Below are 19456 nucleotides of genomic sequence, written 5' to 3'. Positions count from 1 at the left end.
CCTCCCCAAAGATCCTGCTGAGCAAGGGCTGCCAAACCACAGCATGGAAATCCCAACACCAGACATGATGCTTTGCTTTGCCTGGCACTGCCACATCTTCCAGGACCTGAAGCATTTGGGCTTGAAGACAGAAAATACAAATGCAAAGCAAATGCCCAGACACCTGCAGGAGATTCTTCGCTTTAAATGTTTTAGGAAATTCATTATAGTACCCTAGTGAGGTTAACGAGAGTGATACTAAAAATAAGATTAGGCTGAATTGGGGCACATTCTATTCTGTAGTTGCTTAGCCACCAATAAATTAAAACCTCCAAGATTTTTACTGAGGGTGCTGGTTGGTTGTACGGGGACAGCAGCAATCCACGGTGTGACCAACAGTCTGATGCCTGTCTGCTGAGCTGCTGCTGCCTTCTGCCACAACACTGCATGTCCCCCATTGCCCACTTTGCTCCCCTGCTTATGGCACACAGCTGAAAATACCCATTTCAGCTTCTGGAGAGCTGCACAGGAAAGAAACCCACCTCTGAGCACAGAAGAAATGTGAGGGACATCAGCCCTGAAGAAACAAACCTGCCAGAGCCATCCAGCTTCCCCAGCTCAAAGGAGAGAGAATCTCTCTGGCTCCTATGGGGAGCCACATCACTGTATTTCGTTAATGAGTTTCTTCATTTGAGAGCTTGTTTTGTTTTGGTTTTTTTTCCTGCTTTACATCTGAATGCAAATCTGGGCAGTGAAATTCCAGCAAACTATCAAGGGGCAAGTAAAATTCCTTCTGGTTCTGTGGGTATTTGATGCATGCATGGTAATGTCTGTAAACATTAGCAGAGAGAAAACACACACACAAAAAGAGGTCTATGCCAGATTCCTTCCTTACAGGGACTCATCTGATAACCAGACTCTTTCCCCCAAAAATGTTTGTTATAAAAGTATTTAGCAGTTTTTCCTATCAGAATGTGCAAAAGGAGAGTGTTTGGCAATACTTCAGATTACTCTAATCTCCACCCTGATCATCTGGCCTGAGGATTGTATCAGAAAGTGGCAATGAAGTTCAGAGGAAAATTATACAAGAGATGCCATCTTAGAGAGGTGCAAAGAAGCAGGTAGGGGTGAAACCATGAGGGACAACAAGGAATAAAAGAATATTCATATTTACATCAGAAAGCAACGAGCTGTCTATTTATGCATCACTGTTGCTGCTGACAGCTGCCAGATTCCTGTGACTGTGCTGGAGAAGCAGGGCACCAGCATGGCCTCTGATTTTGGCTTGGCAGTTTTGGGCAAATGCAGAATTTTGCTACTTTCCAAGTCCTGAGTTGCTGCCAATGTCCTTTGGTGGTTAAGATTTCACTAATTCTCATTAAATCAGCCTGAGACTACCTCAGTGTGGTAGCACATCAAGCTACCCCTAAGCATTCACATACTCTTCAGGCCAGCAAAAAACCAACAAACAATCTTCCCAGCAGGGTACAGAGCTGGTACAGAGCTGCCAGTAATCAATTAAGCTGATATTTGTCCCAGGACTTTGGAGATAACAAAGTAGAAGATTGGCTCATTTTCAACACTAAAGTACAACAGCTCAATAAAATAGAGTAAAAAGTACAATGGCTGGTATTTTGTCCCTGTATTTCTTCCCCTGGCATGATTCTCACCCAGCCTGGCTGGGAGGGGGGGGTGAGGCTGGGGTCACTCACCATCGCAGTCGAAGAGCGCAAACACCACATCACACACGTGGTCAGAGAGCTCCACCTTGGCCACCGTCCTGGCCACTTGCTGCATTGTCACTGCAAGGGAGGGAGAGCACAAGATTAGATCTGCCATCCCCTGCAAATGCAGAGGAGCAGAAGACTCTTGTTCCTCCTTGGAAAAAAAAAAAAGGTGTCATGTTCTAAAAGGTTTGAAATAAACTTTGTTCCCATCCCGCACAGCACATCCCTCAAAGCCAGGCTCCTCAAAGCCTTCAGCTTCCTACTGCAACACTGCATGGTGTATGGAGATGCTGCTGGGGAGCACCAACATGCTGATATCTGTGTGTTCAAGCCAAGATAAACATCAGAAACACGGAGATGAAATGGTTTGCCCTCTCCTTTGGTAAAAAGAATCAGAAGAAGTGTCAGCACTACAGCAAACACTGGGTGGGAAATCTCTCCAGGCTTGATCAACAAGGCAGCTCCTTCTGATGGTGTTGCAAAAATTATACTCTGTGATTCAACTGTTTCAACAGGCTGGGAATAATAAAACCTGCTTTTCCTGTTAAGCAACCCAGGGAAAATAACTGTAGAATGAAGCCCATCCACACTGTCCCCGTGACAGGCTCTGCAGTGAGCAGACAAGGTTTACCTCACAGTAACATGAAGAGTGCTAAAGAGTTATTTAACTTTGCCCCCAGACTGGCAGCTGAGCTCATCAGCAAAGAAGGGAGCTGGAGTTTTATTCACATCTGTAGAAAAGAGCAATCCACAGGGCTATCAATCTGGCAGGGTTATGCAATAGATTTTGCTGATGAGCATTTAGCTGCAGAGCTCCCCTGCAGCAAGGCAAAAGAGGGAAGTGGCACAACACAAAATAAGATTGAAACAAACAAAAAATAAAGCCTCTGCTTTCATCCACACCATCCTTCTGGGTTCCTGCACTCTGGTCTCTTTGCAGAACTAATGGCCCTATAGAAATTTTCAAGAATTGTATGTCAGAAAAGAAAAAAAACAAGAACCCAATCTATACCATCAGTGGATTAACTAAAAACTGCATAAAATGTTTCTAATGGGATTTTTTGTTTTTTTAATGAATGGTCAGACTATTGGTTCCTCCCATTTATGTGTCCCTGAGCAAGGTTTGGGGACTTCAGGGAGGAATCAACAGCTACCATCATCAGATCCTTTTCCCTTATAAATCTCTTCATTTAATAATGCAGGTGAAAACTGAAATTAGAGAGGTGGATTTAAATACATAAGATGCTCAAGTAATACCTGCTCTTTCCCTGTTATTATTCTTTCTGAGTTCAAATCCTTTCCTACATGAGATAAGGTACCTAGAGTCTGCAGTTATTACTCTGTACTTCAATACTGTCACCATAAGTTGGGATATGGCTGCTGCTTCTGTGTGTCTCCTACTAGCAGCCAGGGACTGCTCTGGGGAGAGCAGAGGCAATGCACTCATTAAAGAAAACTTGAATTAATTTTGTTCCCCAGCCTTACACCTGAACCTTGCCAAGCAAGCTTTGGAGAGACCTCACAGCTCTCCCAGCCAGGCTGCATAATACATGATGCCACAGCTCTCAAGAAAACCTGGATTGCAAAGGAAATGGGAATTCACATTTTAAGCACAGGGACAGCCACCACCTCTGTGCATCTCTTTCCTTTCAGCTCTCATCTGCCAAATACACACAAATTATTCAGCAAGAGGCAACACCATCCAACAAATGAACTGTAACACAAGTGAGTGGATGCTTTAGATGGCAGCAGCCCTTCAGAAAGGGCTCTGACCATTTAATTAGCTCATCAGCTGCTCCCAGCTTAAATGACAAAGCTGCCTCCAGCTTTCCCCCTTGATCACCCCCCAGCATCACCCATACCCCTGACCAGAGGAGAGGGTGACTATAAATTGCACAGGTATGATGCAGTTGTCTTGGATTAAATGCCATGAACACAAAGTGGCAGCAAATGCCCAAGCCAAATGGTGGGCAGCATCATGCACTCCAACTCCTCACTGCCCCATGTGCTGATGGGGGACTTCAGTAATGTCTGTAAAGCTCATGGAAAAGACGAGGTTTAGGTAAAATGATTTATCTAAACTTAGTTCCCATCTTATTTTTTCTCCTTAAGCACTGTAAGTCATCTCTCACCCAAGACTCAGACATTCAGACAGCAAAAGCAAACCTGTACTTCTTCAGGCAGCAACACCAAATTTTATTTAAATCCTTTTAAATGTAAATCTTCTTTAAAGGTAATCAACCAAGCTCTGGTACCATCCTTTCATTCTGGTGTCCCAGGTACCCTAATGAAGAAGTTACTTGCTGTAGCTTTATTTGGGAAAAAATCCCTAGTATTATTTCTTTAGTTATAAGTCATGTTTTTCTGCTGAGTTTTCAGCCCCCTCCTTCCATCTTTACAGGATGTTGCATCCTCTTCAGTGTGTGCTTATTTATCTTTCACAGCTGCAGCTTTACCAGCTGTAACTTGCCCTTACAGCTGCTGGTTACAGCTTCCTCTCTTATTAAGCCAACCATGCCAGTGTCACCTCCACCACGTTGTTCTTACTCAATGCTGAAATTCTGCAAGAATGTTATTTCACAGGGGCTGCATGACTCTGATGTGCTCAGTAACAACCTTGGTGATTTTTATGGAGTCACGAGGAAGGGGAAAGTGTCTTTGTTTTCCATTTCAATGCACATGCTCCAGACTACAAGGTAGCTCAGTAAGGCAAATAAAATGGAAGCAAACCTCCCAAAGTAATCTCTCTACCATTTTGTAATGCAAAACAGGTGTTGTCTGGGGAATCACCTCCTAAAATAAAGCTTGTCTGGATATGGGGCTTTGCAACATCTGCATCCATCTTTCCCTGAGCAAGTGTCCTGGAGTTTATGCCACAGAAAATGAGTTCCTCATTTCTCTCTTGAAAACCTACATGGCTTTTAAAATTTCAAGTGTTAGCTCTCCTTTAATGAGCCATCTGAGTAATTTTATGTAAGCTTAGTGTCTGACACATTACTATCTTTTTTTTTTTTCCACTCCAATTCCCAGAACTGCACTGTAAGTAATGCCTCACCAAGTGCTTACAAAGAGGGCTTTTCTATGGGTGAGATCCTAGCCAGAGGGCAAACATCACTTCCTGTCCTATGTCCTGAGATTATTTGCATCTTTGGCTAAAATAATGGGCAACTGGGCTGCTGTCTTCGTTTCCTGACCAGCACCCAGGGTGATGGGAACAGGGTCCCTGCCCTGGGGGGTCCCAGTCTGTGGAGGCAGGACACAGGTATTTTGGGCTCCCAGAAATTGGGATATACTAGGCTGACACACACATTTCATTCAAAGCATCCCAGTTGGAAAGGTTGGATGTCATCTGTGACAATACATGGGAGCATGAGGGAAGGTCATAGGGATCACACTTCTGGGAAATAAACAGAGCTACCAGACCAAAGGGAGAGCCTGGACACTGTTTATGTAATATTTGCAGTCATACATAAGAAAGAGGATTTCAACACAGTTTCTAAACTAGAAGATATTCAGCATCTTCCAGGGGCTCCTGATCTATGGAAAGTTTGTCCTCAAGGCTACCAAGAGCTCCAGACTCCTCTTCTGTGAGTACATGGACTTCCACAGTCCCTGTCCATCAGGATGCACACATACACATACATCAACACACTGGTGTGAAGGCAGCAAAGGTGACAACCTGTGATGCTGAAGTGCCTCTGCAGGACACCACAATTCATAGTTCAACTCTCATTCTCACACATCATGGCAAATACTCATCCAGGCTTTCTTACAGACACACAGAGGCTGTGGCATCGCCATCCTTGGACATACCCAAACCCTGGCTGGAGGTGGCCCTAGGTGAGCAGCTGTTGGACTAGAGGGTCCCTAGAGATTCCTGCCACTCTTACCTACCCTACATAAGTCCTCCCCAGACAACTACCAGTCTTGCCTACATGCTGTTATTCCAGAGGAGCAAGGTGAGCTGTGCCTCCATGGGGGATTGACTGTTCACCCAGCTCCCAAGGGAGGTTAAAGCAAGAAGCAATTCCACACATACTGCCCCTCCAACCTCATTCTCTACCTCTTACCTAATTCCCTGCCAAGTCTGCAGCCACTTTGAGCTCCATTATTCAAATAAAACCATCTTCCTTTAACCCCTCCTGGGCTTCAACCCTGCCCTGAGTCACTGGAGCAAGCTGAGCCGTCTCCCCTTGCTTTGGTTTATCTCTAGTGAAGGGCATCTGCACTGTGCCCTGGAACACAAAGGAGTCAGACTGTGGCTCTCTGCTGGCACCAGCAGAATGGCTGCCTGGAAAGTCTGGCTGCAGACAGTGCCAAAAAAAAGTGCCATTCACATCCTCCACTCAAAAGGGGAATAAGGGAGAAACTTGACACCGCTCCTGCTGCCAGCTGTAATCAGGCTGGAAAAGTTTTCCAAGTAATGCTTATGATTAAAGAGAACAATGGCCATTATGTTTCTGCTAAAATGAAAGATGCACTAACAAATAATCTATGTTATTCTATGCATCATTAAAATACATACTTATGATCATTTTTAGAAGAAGAGATTTGATTCAACACAGGTTGCCAAGCTACATCTGTTTGGCACCATCCGTTTTTTTCCTCTTCAATTTTAAACGGCCCTTCTAAAATTATAAAAGTATTTTCTGCACTAGGTTGGCAGCAATTTATTAAATACACAAACTATCCCCTTCCTCCTCCCTGTACAGTGAGTGATTTTTTTCATGCTTGTTAGTTTTTAATAAGCAACCTTGTGAAAACATGACTTTTGGAACAGTACACCCCATTTATTGCTTATTCCGCAGCCAGGTAATTGCCAATTTTCTGTAGTACCCCCAGTAAATCAGACTTGCTGGGCTATTACCTCCTCGTGGGAGGCTGCAGAAAGGGCTCTGTGCAGCAAACACACTTCTGTACTTCATATTCTTACTTTTAAATGGAACAAAATCCTATCAGCTTCTTTTAACTTTAATTCTGAAGGGTGATCTAAGACAAAGAGTACACATGATTTCCCCACACACAAATGTAACATGTTTTATTCCCTTTGTCATTTCATTTAATTTTGCAGCTGCCTAAATATATCAGCTCTAACTTTCTAGTAGACAAGAGGTTCCACTTAGTCTAAAAAACTTCGAGTTGGCCATGTTTTTTTTATTTTATTTTTAATATTGCCATTGTGAGTGTCTTAAAAAAACAACTCTTAAGAGATCTAGAAAAGAAAAGCAATTGTGACAGAACTGGGCATCAGAGAGATGGTATTTTTGTCTTTAAATGTATGATATTTTAAATTTTTTTCTTTTTTTTTACATCAGTGTGTCAGATCTGACAATATACCTGATATGGACCTAGCTCAGAAAAGGAAACATGTGATGAGATGAAGAAGGATATGGCTTGGCCTATAAATAAAACACATGGTTATCAAGCTCCCCAGGAAACACCAGCTCTGAGGTTTCTTCAGCCAGCTTCTCCAGCTACACACAGCCTCGGGACTGTGGGTTATCTGAAGAGAGCCTGCTCTGAACAGACTTTAATGCTCAGTCTGGAATCTCAGTGGGGTTCCAGCTTTACCCCTTCCTTCTCTCCAGCACATGTGAGAGCTCCAAAGGTGCTTGCCAGTACTCAATTTCAGATCAGAAATTTAACCCTGGTCATACTGCTATTATTCCCAGGCAAAGCCTATTTTTAAATAAAGTTGAGAATTAGTAAGAGTTGAAAAGTACCCACTGCTGGTTAGTGCCTCTGCTGTGTCAATCAGAGATGTCTAAAGAAGATACACTTGGCAAGAATGCTTCTTATAATACTGCTTGTCTTTGCCAACAGTAATCTTTCAAGTACTTTGTAAAAGAAGAAAAAATGTTGCTTCAGAAGATGAGGATGAAGAAGAAACATTGCTGTGCCTGGGGCCTGGTACCAAAGCCTGTGATACACTCACTAGAGTCATCTTGCCTCTGCATGCATCAGGCCTGAACAGTCCTGCTGAAGATATCACAATGATATCACCACTGACTAACCTGTCACCATGAAATTACTGCTTCTTGATCTAACCAGGTATGACTTTTCAGCCTTTTCCCCCCTTTAAATCTAAAACTGGGGAAGTATAAAACCTGAAATCATTCTTTATCTATGCATGTAGAAAGTTAAACAATTCATTAGAGGGAGGAATTGTGATTTTGATACACTTTAACCAGCCCGAGCTTGTTTGACATCTTCCCAACTCCAAAGACACAGCATGAGTTGAGCTCCCTCATGCTTTCAGCACGTCTGTCTCTCAAGTTTTAATACCTTTATCAAGGGAAGCTCCAGCCATGTGGTAGAAGCTCAAAGCTGTGTCCACGTCATTTATGTTCTTCAGAAAAGTGAAGAAGTTCTCCACCTCTTCAAATGTCAGTCCCTAGGACAGAAAAAAGACAGTCTTATGGTGATGGGAAAAGGAGATTGTGACACTACCTAGATTACAAGGACAAAGCAACTCATCAGCCCAAACCTGCAGCCAGAGAGGAATTAATCTAAGTGCTCAAAACACCTCCAACCTTGGCACTCGAGGACATAGTTTGACACCTATACTTTTGTAAAATGCCTCTGCTCCCCTTCTGGCCCCACCTGACTCCCATTTGGCTCTTGGCCCTGTCCAGAAGAGCAGACACACCATGAGACTGGTTGGGATGCAGGCAGACTGCTTCAGGTAGCTCCATTTATATATATTTTTTTAAGCCTGCACACTTGCAACAACAATAATGAAATAGTTCACATGCTCCAAGGTCTCTCCCAAGAGATTCAAGGATCCCTGGGGGATCCACATCTTATCTGGTGACACAGAAGGTGATATAGGAAACCACAGGCACATATGGATGTTCTCCAGTTGGCAGGATGGCTGTGGGGCTCAACTGCTTTCTGCTCTGCTCACTGGCACAATCCCCTGGAGCTCACATGCTGGGTCAGTGCCCATAGCTACACACCCAGAGAGTCACAGAAAGGTTTCCTGAGATCCTCAGTCCAGCCAGGGGAGGCAGGGGGTAAGCAATCTGCTCCTCTCTGCATTGATCTGACCAGTGAGGGGCACACCAGCAGAGCAACTGCAGATGAGTGCAGCTCTGTGACCTTCAGATGATGACACTCCACAGCACAACACAGAATCACAGAATTGTTCCAGCTGGAAAAGACCTTTAAGATCATCAAGTTCAACCATTAATCCAACAGCCCATTTAATTGACCTGTTTAGCACAACCACATCAGTGCTGGAATGAGAGCTGCAAACTCCCCCAACCACAGCCACAGCTCAAAACCAACAGGAGAGAAGCAGCAGACAGTGCCGGCTCTGCTCCCTTTTTTATCCAGACAGAACAACACAGAGCCTGAGCAAAGCAGGTGTGTGCTCTGCAGATGTCTGGGTTACAAACACCAAGCAAGAATTAAGTTGCTCAGGAAACAAAATGGGAAATAAATTCCCACTTTCAAGTGGGAAAATGCTTTCTGGCTTAGTACTCTGTTCATTTACAAAGAAAACTTTGCAAGTGCATCCCTGAGTAAGTTATCTAGAAGGCTCAAAAGGGGATTAACATGATTCTGGTCAGGGCAGGCCTGTTTTTAAGGAGATGGGGAAATTTAAGCTACATAAAAACACTGAGAGATGCACCAGGGTGATCCAACAAAAATACATAAGAATACTTTAGATACAAAGGGCTGTGCACAAATCTGCAAGGGATGTGGTCTTCTAAAATACCTCAGGGGAAAAAAGAACCCCATAAACTTTCATTAAAAGGTTCTCTTGAATAAAAGACAATGCAAAGTAAGGCACCAGGCTGGATTCTCCATGTGCTAAAACCTGCTAAAACGGAGGGCTTCAGTCCCCAATATCTCTAGTTCTGCATAAGCATTAATTTTGAGCTGCCCCAGCTGCAAAAAACAGGCTGCTCTGCCTCCAAATGCTGTGGCATCCTGCATCCTTTACATCTCCTAAAATAATTAAATATCTTGAACTTGTTAACACAGTTGATACTAATTTTGGGATTTGGGGTGTTTTATCCCCCCTGGTCTAAGAAATTGTGGGGTTTCCACAAATTCCATTTCTTGCAAATGTCATTGTTTTGTCGTATCCAAGGGTTTTTCTTCTTGGAAGTACTGGGGATAAAATAAAAAAAAGGCTTGTTCTGAATCAGGTTATCTGCAAATGGAAACACAATCTGGGTGATATGACAATGAAGGATAAGGTAAAAAAAAAAAAAGTTCTTCCTCTGCCACTGATGTCAAGGTCTTGGCTTACACATGAAAGGCAGAAAACACCCACTGCAAGTAATCTTCCAAAAACCTTCCTAATTTCTCATATACCCAGCTACTGTTCAATAACATATATATGTGCATATACGTGTATATTAAAAAAACCCCACAACAAATCACAGCAAAAGAACAGATAGCTAATAACAGAGCTGGTATTTTCTGTTAGACACACACCACAGTAAAGTATTTCTTCCATGAGAAATCAAATGATGGCTGTTAAAATTCAGGGGGACTGAACAAGCTGACTGTGCAACGCCTTGCCCGAAGAGCAAATGAAGTGACACAACCTTAGAAGCATCAATGATCTTATTATAGTTGGTGACCAACAGCTTGAGAAGTGAGATTTCCAAATATTAACATGCAATGTGTCTCAGCTCTAATGCTGACACCATCTATTGACAACAGCCTATCTTTTTCCTGAGTCTTTTTTCATACAAAACAGGAGGGAATCTGCAAAAAAACATCTTTCTAGCATCCCACAGCTAGGAGAAGCTGCAGCTCCTCTGGCAGGAATGCAACTCTGAGCATGGCATTTTGACTCTTTTATGGTTTCCTCTAGTTTTTAAGTTTCTGACACTATTTGCAGTTAATAGAGAGATATTAGCCTATGTGCTCTGCTGCTTCAGCACACCCAAATTCTCCTCCAGCATCAGCAAAAGAGGGAGAAAATGGGCAAAAAAAAAAAAAAATATCACTGGAGTGGCTTCATGTGAATTGAAGAGTCCCAAACATCACAGGAGTCCAGTTAAAGGCTCCAAAAAGGGACAAGAAACTAGACACTGGGAAATACTTGCGGTTTATAACATGATTTGCATCTAAACCAGTTAAGAAATAAATGCCAGTTCTCATTTGATGAATTGCTTGTTTATAACCTAGTTAGTAAAAGAACAATTCATCTTTACAGAAGCAGGTGTGAAAATCTAATACTGAAGCAATTTGGCAGCCCATACTTGCCTTACCTGCTACAGCAAGTCCTTTTGGTACAGATGTCTTATTCCAAGGTCTCTCACTAAATTAACAAGTGTAGGATCTGCAAACTTATTCCTCTCTAAATCATTAGTAATTCAAATTATTTTTCACATCAAATCGTAACTAAACAAAAAACTGCCCAGTAGCAACAGCTAATTAATTCAAGGTCAAGCCAGAACTAGGAACAGGTCTTCAATGTTTCTTCTGGTTTATTCCAGATCCAGAGTGTGGTTAAGCAAATATACATTTTGAAAATTACAGCATCCATTTTAATGAGCACCCTGCCCCGGACACTGACCATTGCACTCTCAACCCTTCCACCTTCCCACTGCTGGTGAAGTATTTGCCATTTGCAAAGTCAGTGCATCTGCCCACGCTGTTTAACAGGGTGCGGGTGCTTCCCGAATTTGCCACTGACCTCTCCATCTTGGAAGTGCTTCTTGAGCTGCTTCAGCATGACCGTGAGCTTCTTGGACTGCACCCCACTGTAGGCCAGCAGCATGCTGCCGAACTGCCGCTCCGTGATCCGCCCATCCACTGGGTCGTGCCGCTCAAACTGGGAGAGGAAAGAGAAATAAAAAGGGAGATTAAAGCCAGGCTGCACAGCAGAAAGCTCCATCCAGGGATAGGATGGGAAAAGGCACTGTAATAAAAAATTAGCATTGAAGGAGAACTCCTAACGCATTCAAATATTTGCTTCCCCCGAGACCGTCACTATAATAACTCAACATTTTCCCTATGTGCTAGACCTTGGAAAACCTCTCAAGAAATCTTGGTGTCTCACCCTCCTAGGTTTATCTTGCAGTGTTTGTAGAGTTGGGCTGGAAAAGGCAGGATAATTACTTAACCTTGAAACCAAGCTAGGTCTTCAAAGGAGTGAAAAGCATGAACAAATACTAAGGTGTTCTTCACAGGCACCTCCAGCTTGGATGTCTCAATAAGCATCCAAATAAATTGGCTGCTGCAGTGACATTTTCTGATGGATCAAAAAAAACAAAGCACAGGACTGATCCAACATACAAGTATGTGCTTCAAAAAAAAAAAAAAAGTATATGCAGTGAGGCTGCTGTGGTTCTGCAGAACCTCCCACAAGCCTTTCAGCAAAGAAAGGTCTCCACTAAGTCATCTATTCAGCACCACTTCATGTTCTCCTAGCATTTGCTGCAGTGGAGAAGGAAAGAGGGATTCTCCTAACTTGGGAAGGTGGTGGGTTTGGGCACCATGTCTCTGCTGGATAAAAAAATGTAGATTTCATTTTTTCCCTTTCCCCACCCTCACCTCTTTGTAGTTCTAGAAACACTAACATTAATTCCACAGATCTCAGCATTCAGAATCCCTAATTTGATGCCCTTCAGATTTATCAGAAAACATATGACCTAGAGAACCGTTCTTAACAAGCCAGAAGATGACATTTAACAGCAAAATTAATTTTAAAACTCCTACAGCACAACTCAGTACCACTGGCTTGCCATCTTGTTGCTCAGTGAAGCAAACATTTCTGCAGTGAACCATTACTGCCTCAGTCACTCTTCTGGGCTTAACTACAGAGATAACACAAAAGCTGGTAGATCCACCATCCTTGCTTTCCATCCCTGTGCAGGCAGAGCTCCAGACACATGCTTTTAATATACACACTCTATATAATTTCCATACTAATGCCAAGTTAGGGGCAAATACTTTAGTTATTAGCATGTCAGCCAGGTTCTGCTCTTTTCCTAGTGGGACAGCAGGTGATTGTTACTGCATTTGAAACACACAAAGCCCTCAGGGCTGGAAGTGTTTGGATGGACTACTCATCCCAGAGGCACCTCCCAGCCAGCCCATTTCTGCTCCTCAGTACCTTGTGCTTTTGCTTGTGTGGCCCATGCAATATTTGGGAAAAAAGATGCCACTTTTTACTGTAATCTAATATAGAGTTGTGGGTTTCCTCATAACACAAAACACTGGCCTTGTGTGCTAGAGAAAGGAGAAGAAAAGGTCATTTGCAGAAAAAGTACATGTTCTTCATTAGAAACCTGAGGTAGCCCTTTCTGCCCCATTTGAAGAATGCAAAGGAGTTCTTCAGTCCCCAAAGGACACAAATCAGTCCTGTTTCAAAAGCACAACTGATGCTTTCTTTTGCTGTAACACTCCTATTTTCAGCCCGAAAGACACAAATCAGTATTTTTCTTCCAACCGCCTTCAAATATCCTGAGTTTTAGTGGAGTGTGACATCTCATCTTTTATTAAAGTGTAACAAATGAATGTGAATATCTCAAATCAACCTTCTAAGAGATGAATATGCTTAGAAAAATTCTTGAGTCAGCATCTAAGAGGTCACCAATCCTCCTCTCCCCACCCTGCACGAAGAAGTGGTCACTGTGTAGCTCCACAGGGTGGCACAACCAGCACAGCTCCCTGAAGTCTTGCAGATGGGGAAGTAAAAAGGGCCAACTTTTGAGGGTTTTTTTTTTAACTAGGCATCCAGATAGTGCTCAGATTTGCATTACTGAATGCAAAAAAGGACCATAAAAGAAAAATTAAAATGCTTTTCATCTTAATTTTCCCCTGACGTGTCTTCCACAAAGCCTTGTAGTGCCAGCTTCAAGGTAAGAAAGTGGGATTATTCTCCAAATGCCACGTTGAAGAAGTCTTAAAGGGAGGACAGTGATGAAACACATAATTTCAGCCCAGTTTTCCTTTCTTTTCCATTCTCAGATGTGACCCCAAGATGTCAGAAGCAATTGTAGAAGGGTTTCAGCAAGTTCTTTGGCTCCCCTTGCTAAGACTTTCCCAAATAAAAGATGATGAAACACATCTACAGCTTGAGGATTTTGCATCCATGAAGCTGGAAGAAAGGCAAATAAGATGCTTTAAAAGCAGCATCACTTGTAAAATTCAATGCAAACTAATTTTCTGTAGCTCATATGTTACTATTTAAAGCTGATAAGCCCAGTGATCTTATTTAGTGGCAGCTATTACTAAACATTTCTAGATAGAGAATAAGCATTATTCCTCCTCTGATTCACCTTCTTGGCTTCTGGTCCTTGGGCTCTTAGGGATTTCCTTGGTGGGAAGCTGCAGCTGGACAGTTATATATGAATTTTTTTCCCAAGAGGTACCTGATGCCACTTGGCACCTGCTAATTCTTTTACAGAATGAAAATGAAGCACAGTGGCCCTAAAGTTTCCAGGCAGGTACTACTGGCATGCTTTCAACCATCACTGACACAAGAAGAGGGTGGACAGAGGGGAAAATAAAATTCAACAAGTGCTATTTCATCAGCTGTCAAAAACACAAGCCAAGGCAGGCAGGGAAAGCCCTTCTGGAGGCAAACCTTCCCACAGTGTCTGTTAAAAATAGCTCTTGATATTCAAGGATGAGGATCTCACCAGCTCTGAGCAGCAGTGTCAAAATATGGAGCACAATGAACACACTGATGCTTTCTGGCATCTTGCAGGATTTATTGACACCAAAATGGAGCAAACAGAGCACCCATCCTCCTGCCAGAGCCTAGGTCTTGATCACAGCAATAGCAAGAGCCTTGCCTGCAGCAGACCCACTGCATGAGACAGAAGAGCTTTAGACTTCCAATTTATCACTCAGCTGGGTGATTGTGTGGAAGGACAAAACAAAGCTAAAACATATCTAAGATGAAGGAGCTGAAATAACTTTATACAAATCTCCTGAAAGCACAACATCATCCTGGGACCCTGTGAGTAAACCAACTCATTCCCCCTCCCTGTAGGCTCCAGAACTAGTTCCAACTTTTTACTTTCGTGGGTGGTCATCAGGTGCAGTGACAAGTCAAAACACCACACAAATGTTATTGACAAGAAATCAGAAAGCATGAAAACCATGAAATTAATACTTCTTATTCTAGGCTTATCTCACTTCAAAATCAGCACCCTGAACAATAAGCCAAAACACTCAGAGATGCCCAAAGTCAGTCCCTGGCAGTACAGCATTATGCTCTCCCATACACAGGCACACAGGGATGTTGATTGCAAAGGACAGCCTGGAAAATTTTCAAGGTTAAATATAATCAAAGTTTCCAAATTCAAATATAATTGTCACTGAACTAAGAAAAAGCCACAGAATCACAGTGATGGGTAAAGAAAGTTCAAAACTTGCCTCCAAGCTAGTGTCAGATACATTTGAATGAGTTACTGAAGGGATGAGGAGGGGAGTATAATTTAAAAATGATGCAGAAAGAGAAAAAATTTGGTGGGAGAATTCTAGAATTCTGCCTGTTTTTTCTGATATATTAGCTGTTTTGTTTATCCACAAAGAAACTTGGCTTCAAGTGATTTGTGAGTAAAAAAATTATTTGTCCCACCTCCTTGTCTGGGAGCAGAGGTACCACATCTGCACTCTCTTGCCTTCTTCAGTGTTTTCTGGCCAACCAAACACAGCTCACCCATCCTCTCCACTTGGAAATGAAGGAGAGTGCAAAGCCTACACTGATTTCTTTTTTTTCAGTACTCAACACACAGTATATGAACAGTTGTGAATGTTAAAATCCCCCAGGTATTTGAGAAGGCAGGAAAAACAGTATCCTATCCCAGGTAATCACAATCCTTTGCATTCATGTATGTGACATTGCTGTGCAGGTTATTTTTCTAGTCACTCACAGGTAAAAAAACCCCAAACCTCACAAGACGTGATGCAGGGTAGAGCACGCCGAGACATACTCCATTTAAACAAGTTCTCTGACAGCCTTCTTCCCTCTCATCTATCTTAAAGGAAAAACATATCATCATCATCATGGTTGGAAAGAAGAGGTCAACACCCGCCTCACTACAGCCTCCTTCCAGGTATCTGTAGAGAGTGATAAGGTCTCCCCTCAGCCTCCTCTTCTCCAGGCCAAACAGCCCCAGCTCCTTCAGCCTCTCCTCCTAGGACCTGCTCTCCAGACCCCTAACCAGCCTTAGCTGCTCTTCTCTGCACCCTCTCCAGCACACCTCGATATCCTTCCCATCCTGCAGTGCCCAAAACTGCACACAACACACTCCAGGTGCAGCCTCACCAGGGCTGAGTACAACATCTCCTCCCTGCCCCTGATATGGCCCAGGCATCACCAGGCACCAGCTGGGACAGAGCAGCTCCTGGGTGTGACCCCACCATCCAGGAAACTGAGGAGGGAACAGGGGGGCCCTACCCTGTTCTGAACTGCACCTCCAAAATCAAGGCACTCGACACAGACGGGCGCTGAGTCCAACACCTCCGGAGCAGCTTCCCTTCACAGCCACTTGGTGCCAGCAGCGGATCCTGCATCCACACACCAGCCAAGGACTCAGTAAGAAACGAAACCTAACAAGCCCTGGTGTTCTCCCTGCAAGAGAGGACACCCAATATATGAAGAAATTAGCCCAAAATGTAACAGGCAGTATTTAGGTGTTCATTAAAAGCCAACATGACATGCAACGAAATCAAAGGGTAAGAAGGCAGAAGAAATGGGGCATAACACTTCAACTCTCCCACTGCCAACCCGACCCAGCTTTGCTAGCCCAGCCCATATACCACATTAAAATACTTTCTACAATCACTTAAAAGACTACCCCTAATCTTAAATACATGTTAGATTCTCCCACTTCCCTCAAAAGAGAGCTCCATCAGACAGGATGAACATCTTCCTGTTCCTCTCTAAGCTGAAATAAGCTTCCTTCTAGCTTACCTTTCCATCTGAATAAATTACCCAACTCTTTTCTTCAATGCATGGAGGAAAAGCTTCATCACACAAGGAAAGCAGAAGGCAAGTAAACAGTTATCTCTGCTTCCACATCCCCTTAACTGCACAGCTTTACAGAAAGGCAACACAAAGACCCACCAGCAAACAGACCCATAAATCCCGTTTCCAGTCTTCACTATTTTCCCCTCACTAACTCAATCCACCTTCTCCTGTGGGAAATCAAATGCCAGCTTCTGAGAAGCATCCAGCCTGAACCAATTCAGAAGCATCACCACAAGAAACACCTTTATTCAAAAAATTCATTGGAACTTCTTAAATACAGGCATTGGCTTCCTTTAAACTCTCTCTGCCACCACCAGCTGCAAGGCTCATTACTGGGAAATGAAGCAGCTCTGATGGATAAGGAATGGGCATAGGCAGGAGATCCTCCTCTGGATCCTCCTTATACCATAGAGACAGGGCATTACAAATGATGCCGTGGTCTCAGACCACCCACTTTGTAAATGTGGACCTTTCCAACCTGAGAAATAATGGAAACCAGGAAATGTCATTTAAACCAAAGGTTTAGGGTACGAACAGCATTGTGTCTCTATGAGCACAGACCTGCAGCCCACAGAGCAGGGAGCAGTGTATTGTCATTGCTGCCACCAGGCTGACCTGTCCCCAGGAGAGCAACACCAGCTCTGCTACTGCCTGGAGAGAGATGCCACAGGACACCAGACCCTCAGGCAAGGGCTGTACAACCACAAATGGATTTAAAATATTCACACTTGAAAAATGGGGTTTCTTCTTTCCTGACCTGGTATTGCATTTTTGATCTGCCCACTGAATGGTGGCTTATTTTGTTTTGCTTGCTTTCTTTGCTGAAAAAGATTATTCAAGTGATGGTCAGATCAGAGTTTTAAAAGGGATATTAAACACAAATACCATGACACATAGTACTCCTATACAAGAATCAGCATCTTCCAGTTCTTAGATTTTTATTTTTTCACTGTACTTATCTTCTGTAAATTCAATGTAGATATTTTTGGAACTCCAAACTAAGTGCAACCAGGCACCTGTAAATATAATTTCCTCCCTCTTGAAACACTTATATTAGCGAAATACCTATCTATATTTGAACAGGCACTAAATTTCTAGAAGGGCTTAATCTAGAAACCAATCAAACTATGTATTCCCTAAAATCCCAAAGCAAGCATCTAAAAAAATAAATGTGTGCACCACATGGCAATGAAAAAAATAAATCAACAATGACTTTTGGATGGAGGGAAAAGCATTGAGGGATGATTTTTGAGCTTATTTATGCTGACAGAACAAAGAGCAGGGGCAGAAATATTGCCAATACTAATTTGGTCATGTTTAGGGGTACTTGAAAAAAGCGACCTGAGAACCACAGTGTGTATAATAAGGAATTCAAAAGGGTCTGAGAAAGAATGATTTGTAGGGTAATATTCAGATCCACAATATATGACCCTCTAAAGTGGTATTTGCTCAAAGCTTTATTTGACAGGCTGTAATACATTATTTATCTGCAAACTACTGCAGCACTGGCTCTGTTTACTCACTGGGAGAAGCAGGCTGCCAGGATCTCTTGTCAAGTTGCACATACAACTATGACAGGGGAAGAAGAAAAAAAGGGGAAAATACTGTAGATCTTCCTAAACCCCAGCTATCTCCTTTGTCAAAAAAACCCAGCCAACCAACCAACCAAAAAAAAAAACAACCAAACACACACACAAAAAAAAACCAACCAACCAAAACAAAACAAAAAAAGAAAAGCAAAAAAGGAGTAAAACCACTGGAGTTTGCAAGGTGAAATGCTCCAGATACAGCCTGATATACTGCACTGGCAGCATGCAAAGAGCCACTGAATCACAGAGTCATCCAGGTTGCAAAGAACCTCTGAGATCATCAAGTTCAACCCTTGATCCACCACCACTGTGGTTCCCAGACCATGGCACTGAGTGCCACATTCAGTCTCTTCTTAAAAATCTGCAGGGACAGAGAATCCACCACCTCCCTGGGCAGCCCATTCCAATGCCTGATCACCCCTCTGTAAAGAATTTCTTCCCAATATCCAACCTAAACCTCCCCTGGCAGAGCTTAAGTCCCTGCACTCTTGTCTTACTGATGGCTGCCTGGGAGAAGAGCCCGACCCTCCCCTGGCTCCAACCTCCTTTCAGGGAGTTGTAGAGAGTGATGAGGTCTCCCCTGAGCCTCCTCTTCTCCAAACCAAACACCCCCAGCTCCCTCAGTCCTTCCTCACAGCCTCCTTGCTCTTCTCTGGACCTGCTCCAGCACCTCAATCTCCTTCCTGAACTGAGGGGCCCAGAACTGGACACAGGACTCCAGCTGTGGCCTCACCAGGGCTGAGTACAGGGGAAGAATCCCTTCCCTGGACCTGTTGGCCACGCTGTTCCTGATCCAGGCCAGGATCCCATTGGCCTTCTTGGCCACCTGGGCACACTGCTGGCTCATGTTCAGCTTCCTGTCAATCCAGACTCCCAGGTCCCTTTCTGCCTGGCTGCTCTCAGCCACTCTGTGCCCAGCCTGGAGCTCCCCATGGGGTTGTTGTGGCCAAAGTGCAGGACCCAGCACTTGGCCTTGTTGAACCTCATCCCGTTGGAATCAGCCCAACTCTCCAGTCTGTCCAGGTCCCTCTGCAGAGCTCTCCTGCCTTCCAGCTGATCCACACTCCTCCCCCCAACTTAGTGTTGGCTGCGAATTTGCTAATGGTGGACTCAATCCCCTCATCTGAATCATCAGTGAAGATATTAAAACAGAACTGGGCCTAGCACTGATCCCTGGGGAACACCACTGGTGAGTGGCATCA

The 19456-nt window shown here is 43.5% G+C and overlaps 1 protein-coding gene across 4 annotated transcripts in view; it reads right to left on the bottom strand.

The window, feature by feature from the left end:
- MICU1 (mitochondrial calcium uptake 1) overlaps window positions 1–19456 on the bottom strand; it is a 100839-nt gene that overhangs the window by 633 nt on the left and 80750 nt on the right. For all 4 annotated transcript variants that reach the window (XM_071748953.1, XM_071748955.1, XM_071748954.1 and 1 more), the window contains 3 exons: window positions 11371–11508; window positions 7992–8100; window positions 1692–1781 (listed from right to left, as the gene is read on the bottom strand). In XM_071748953.1, coding sequence (XP_071605054.1) covers window positions 1692–1781; window positions 7992–8100; window positions 11371–11508 — 337 coding nt within the window. The remainder of the gene's footprint in view (window positions 1–1691; window positions 1782–7991; window positions 8101–11370; window positions 11509–19456) is intronic.

Source organism: Heliangelus exortis, chromosome 7 (assembly GCF_036169615.1).
Source record: "Heliangelus exortis chromosome 7, bHelExo1.hap1, whole genome shotgun sequence".
NCBI lineage: Eukaryota > Metazoa > Chordata > Aves > Apodiformes > Trochilidae > Heliangelus > Heliangelus exortis.
Note: the sequence above shows the minus strand (reverse complement) of the source record. Positions and strands in the feature narration are given on the sequence as shown.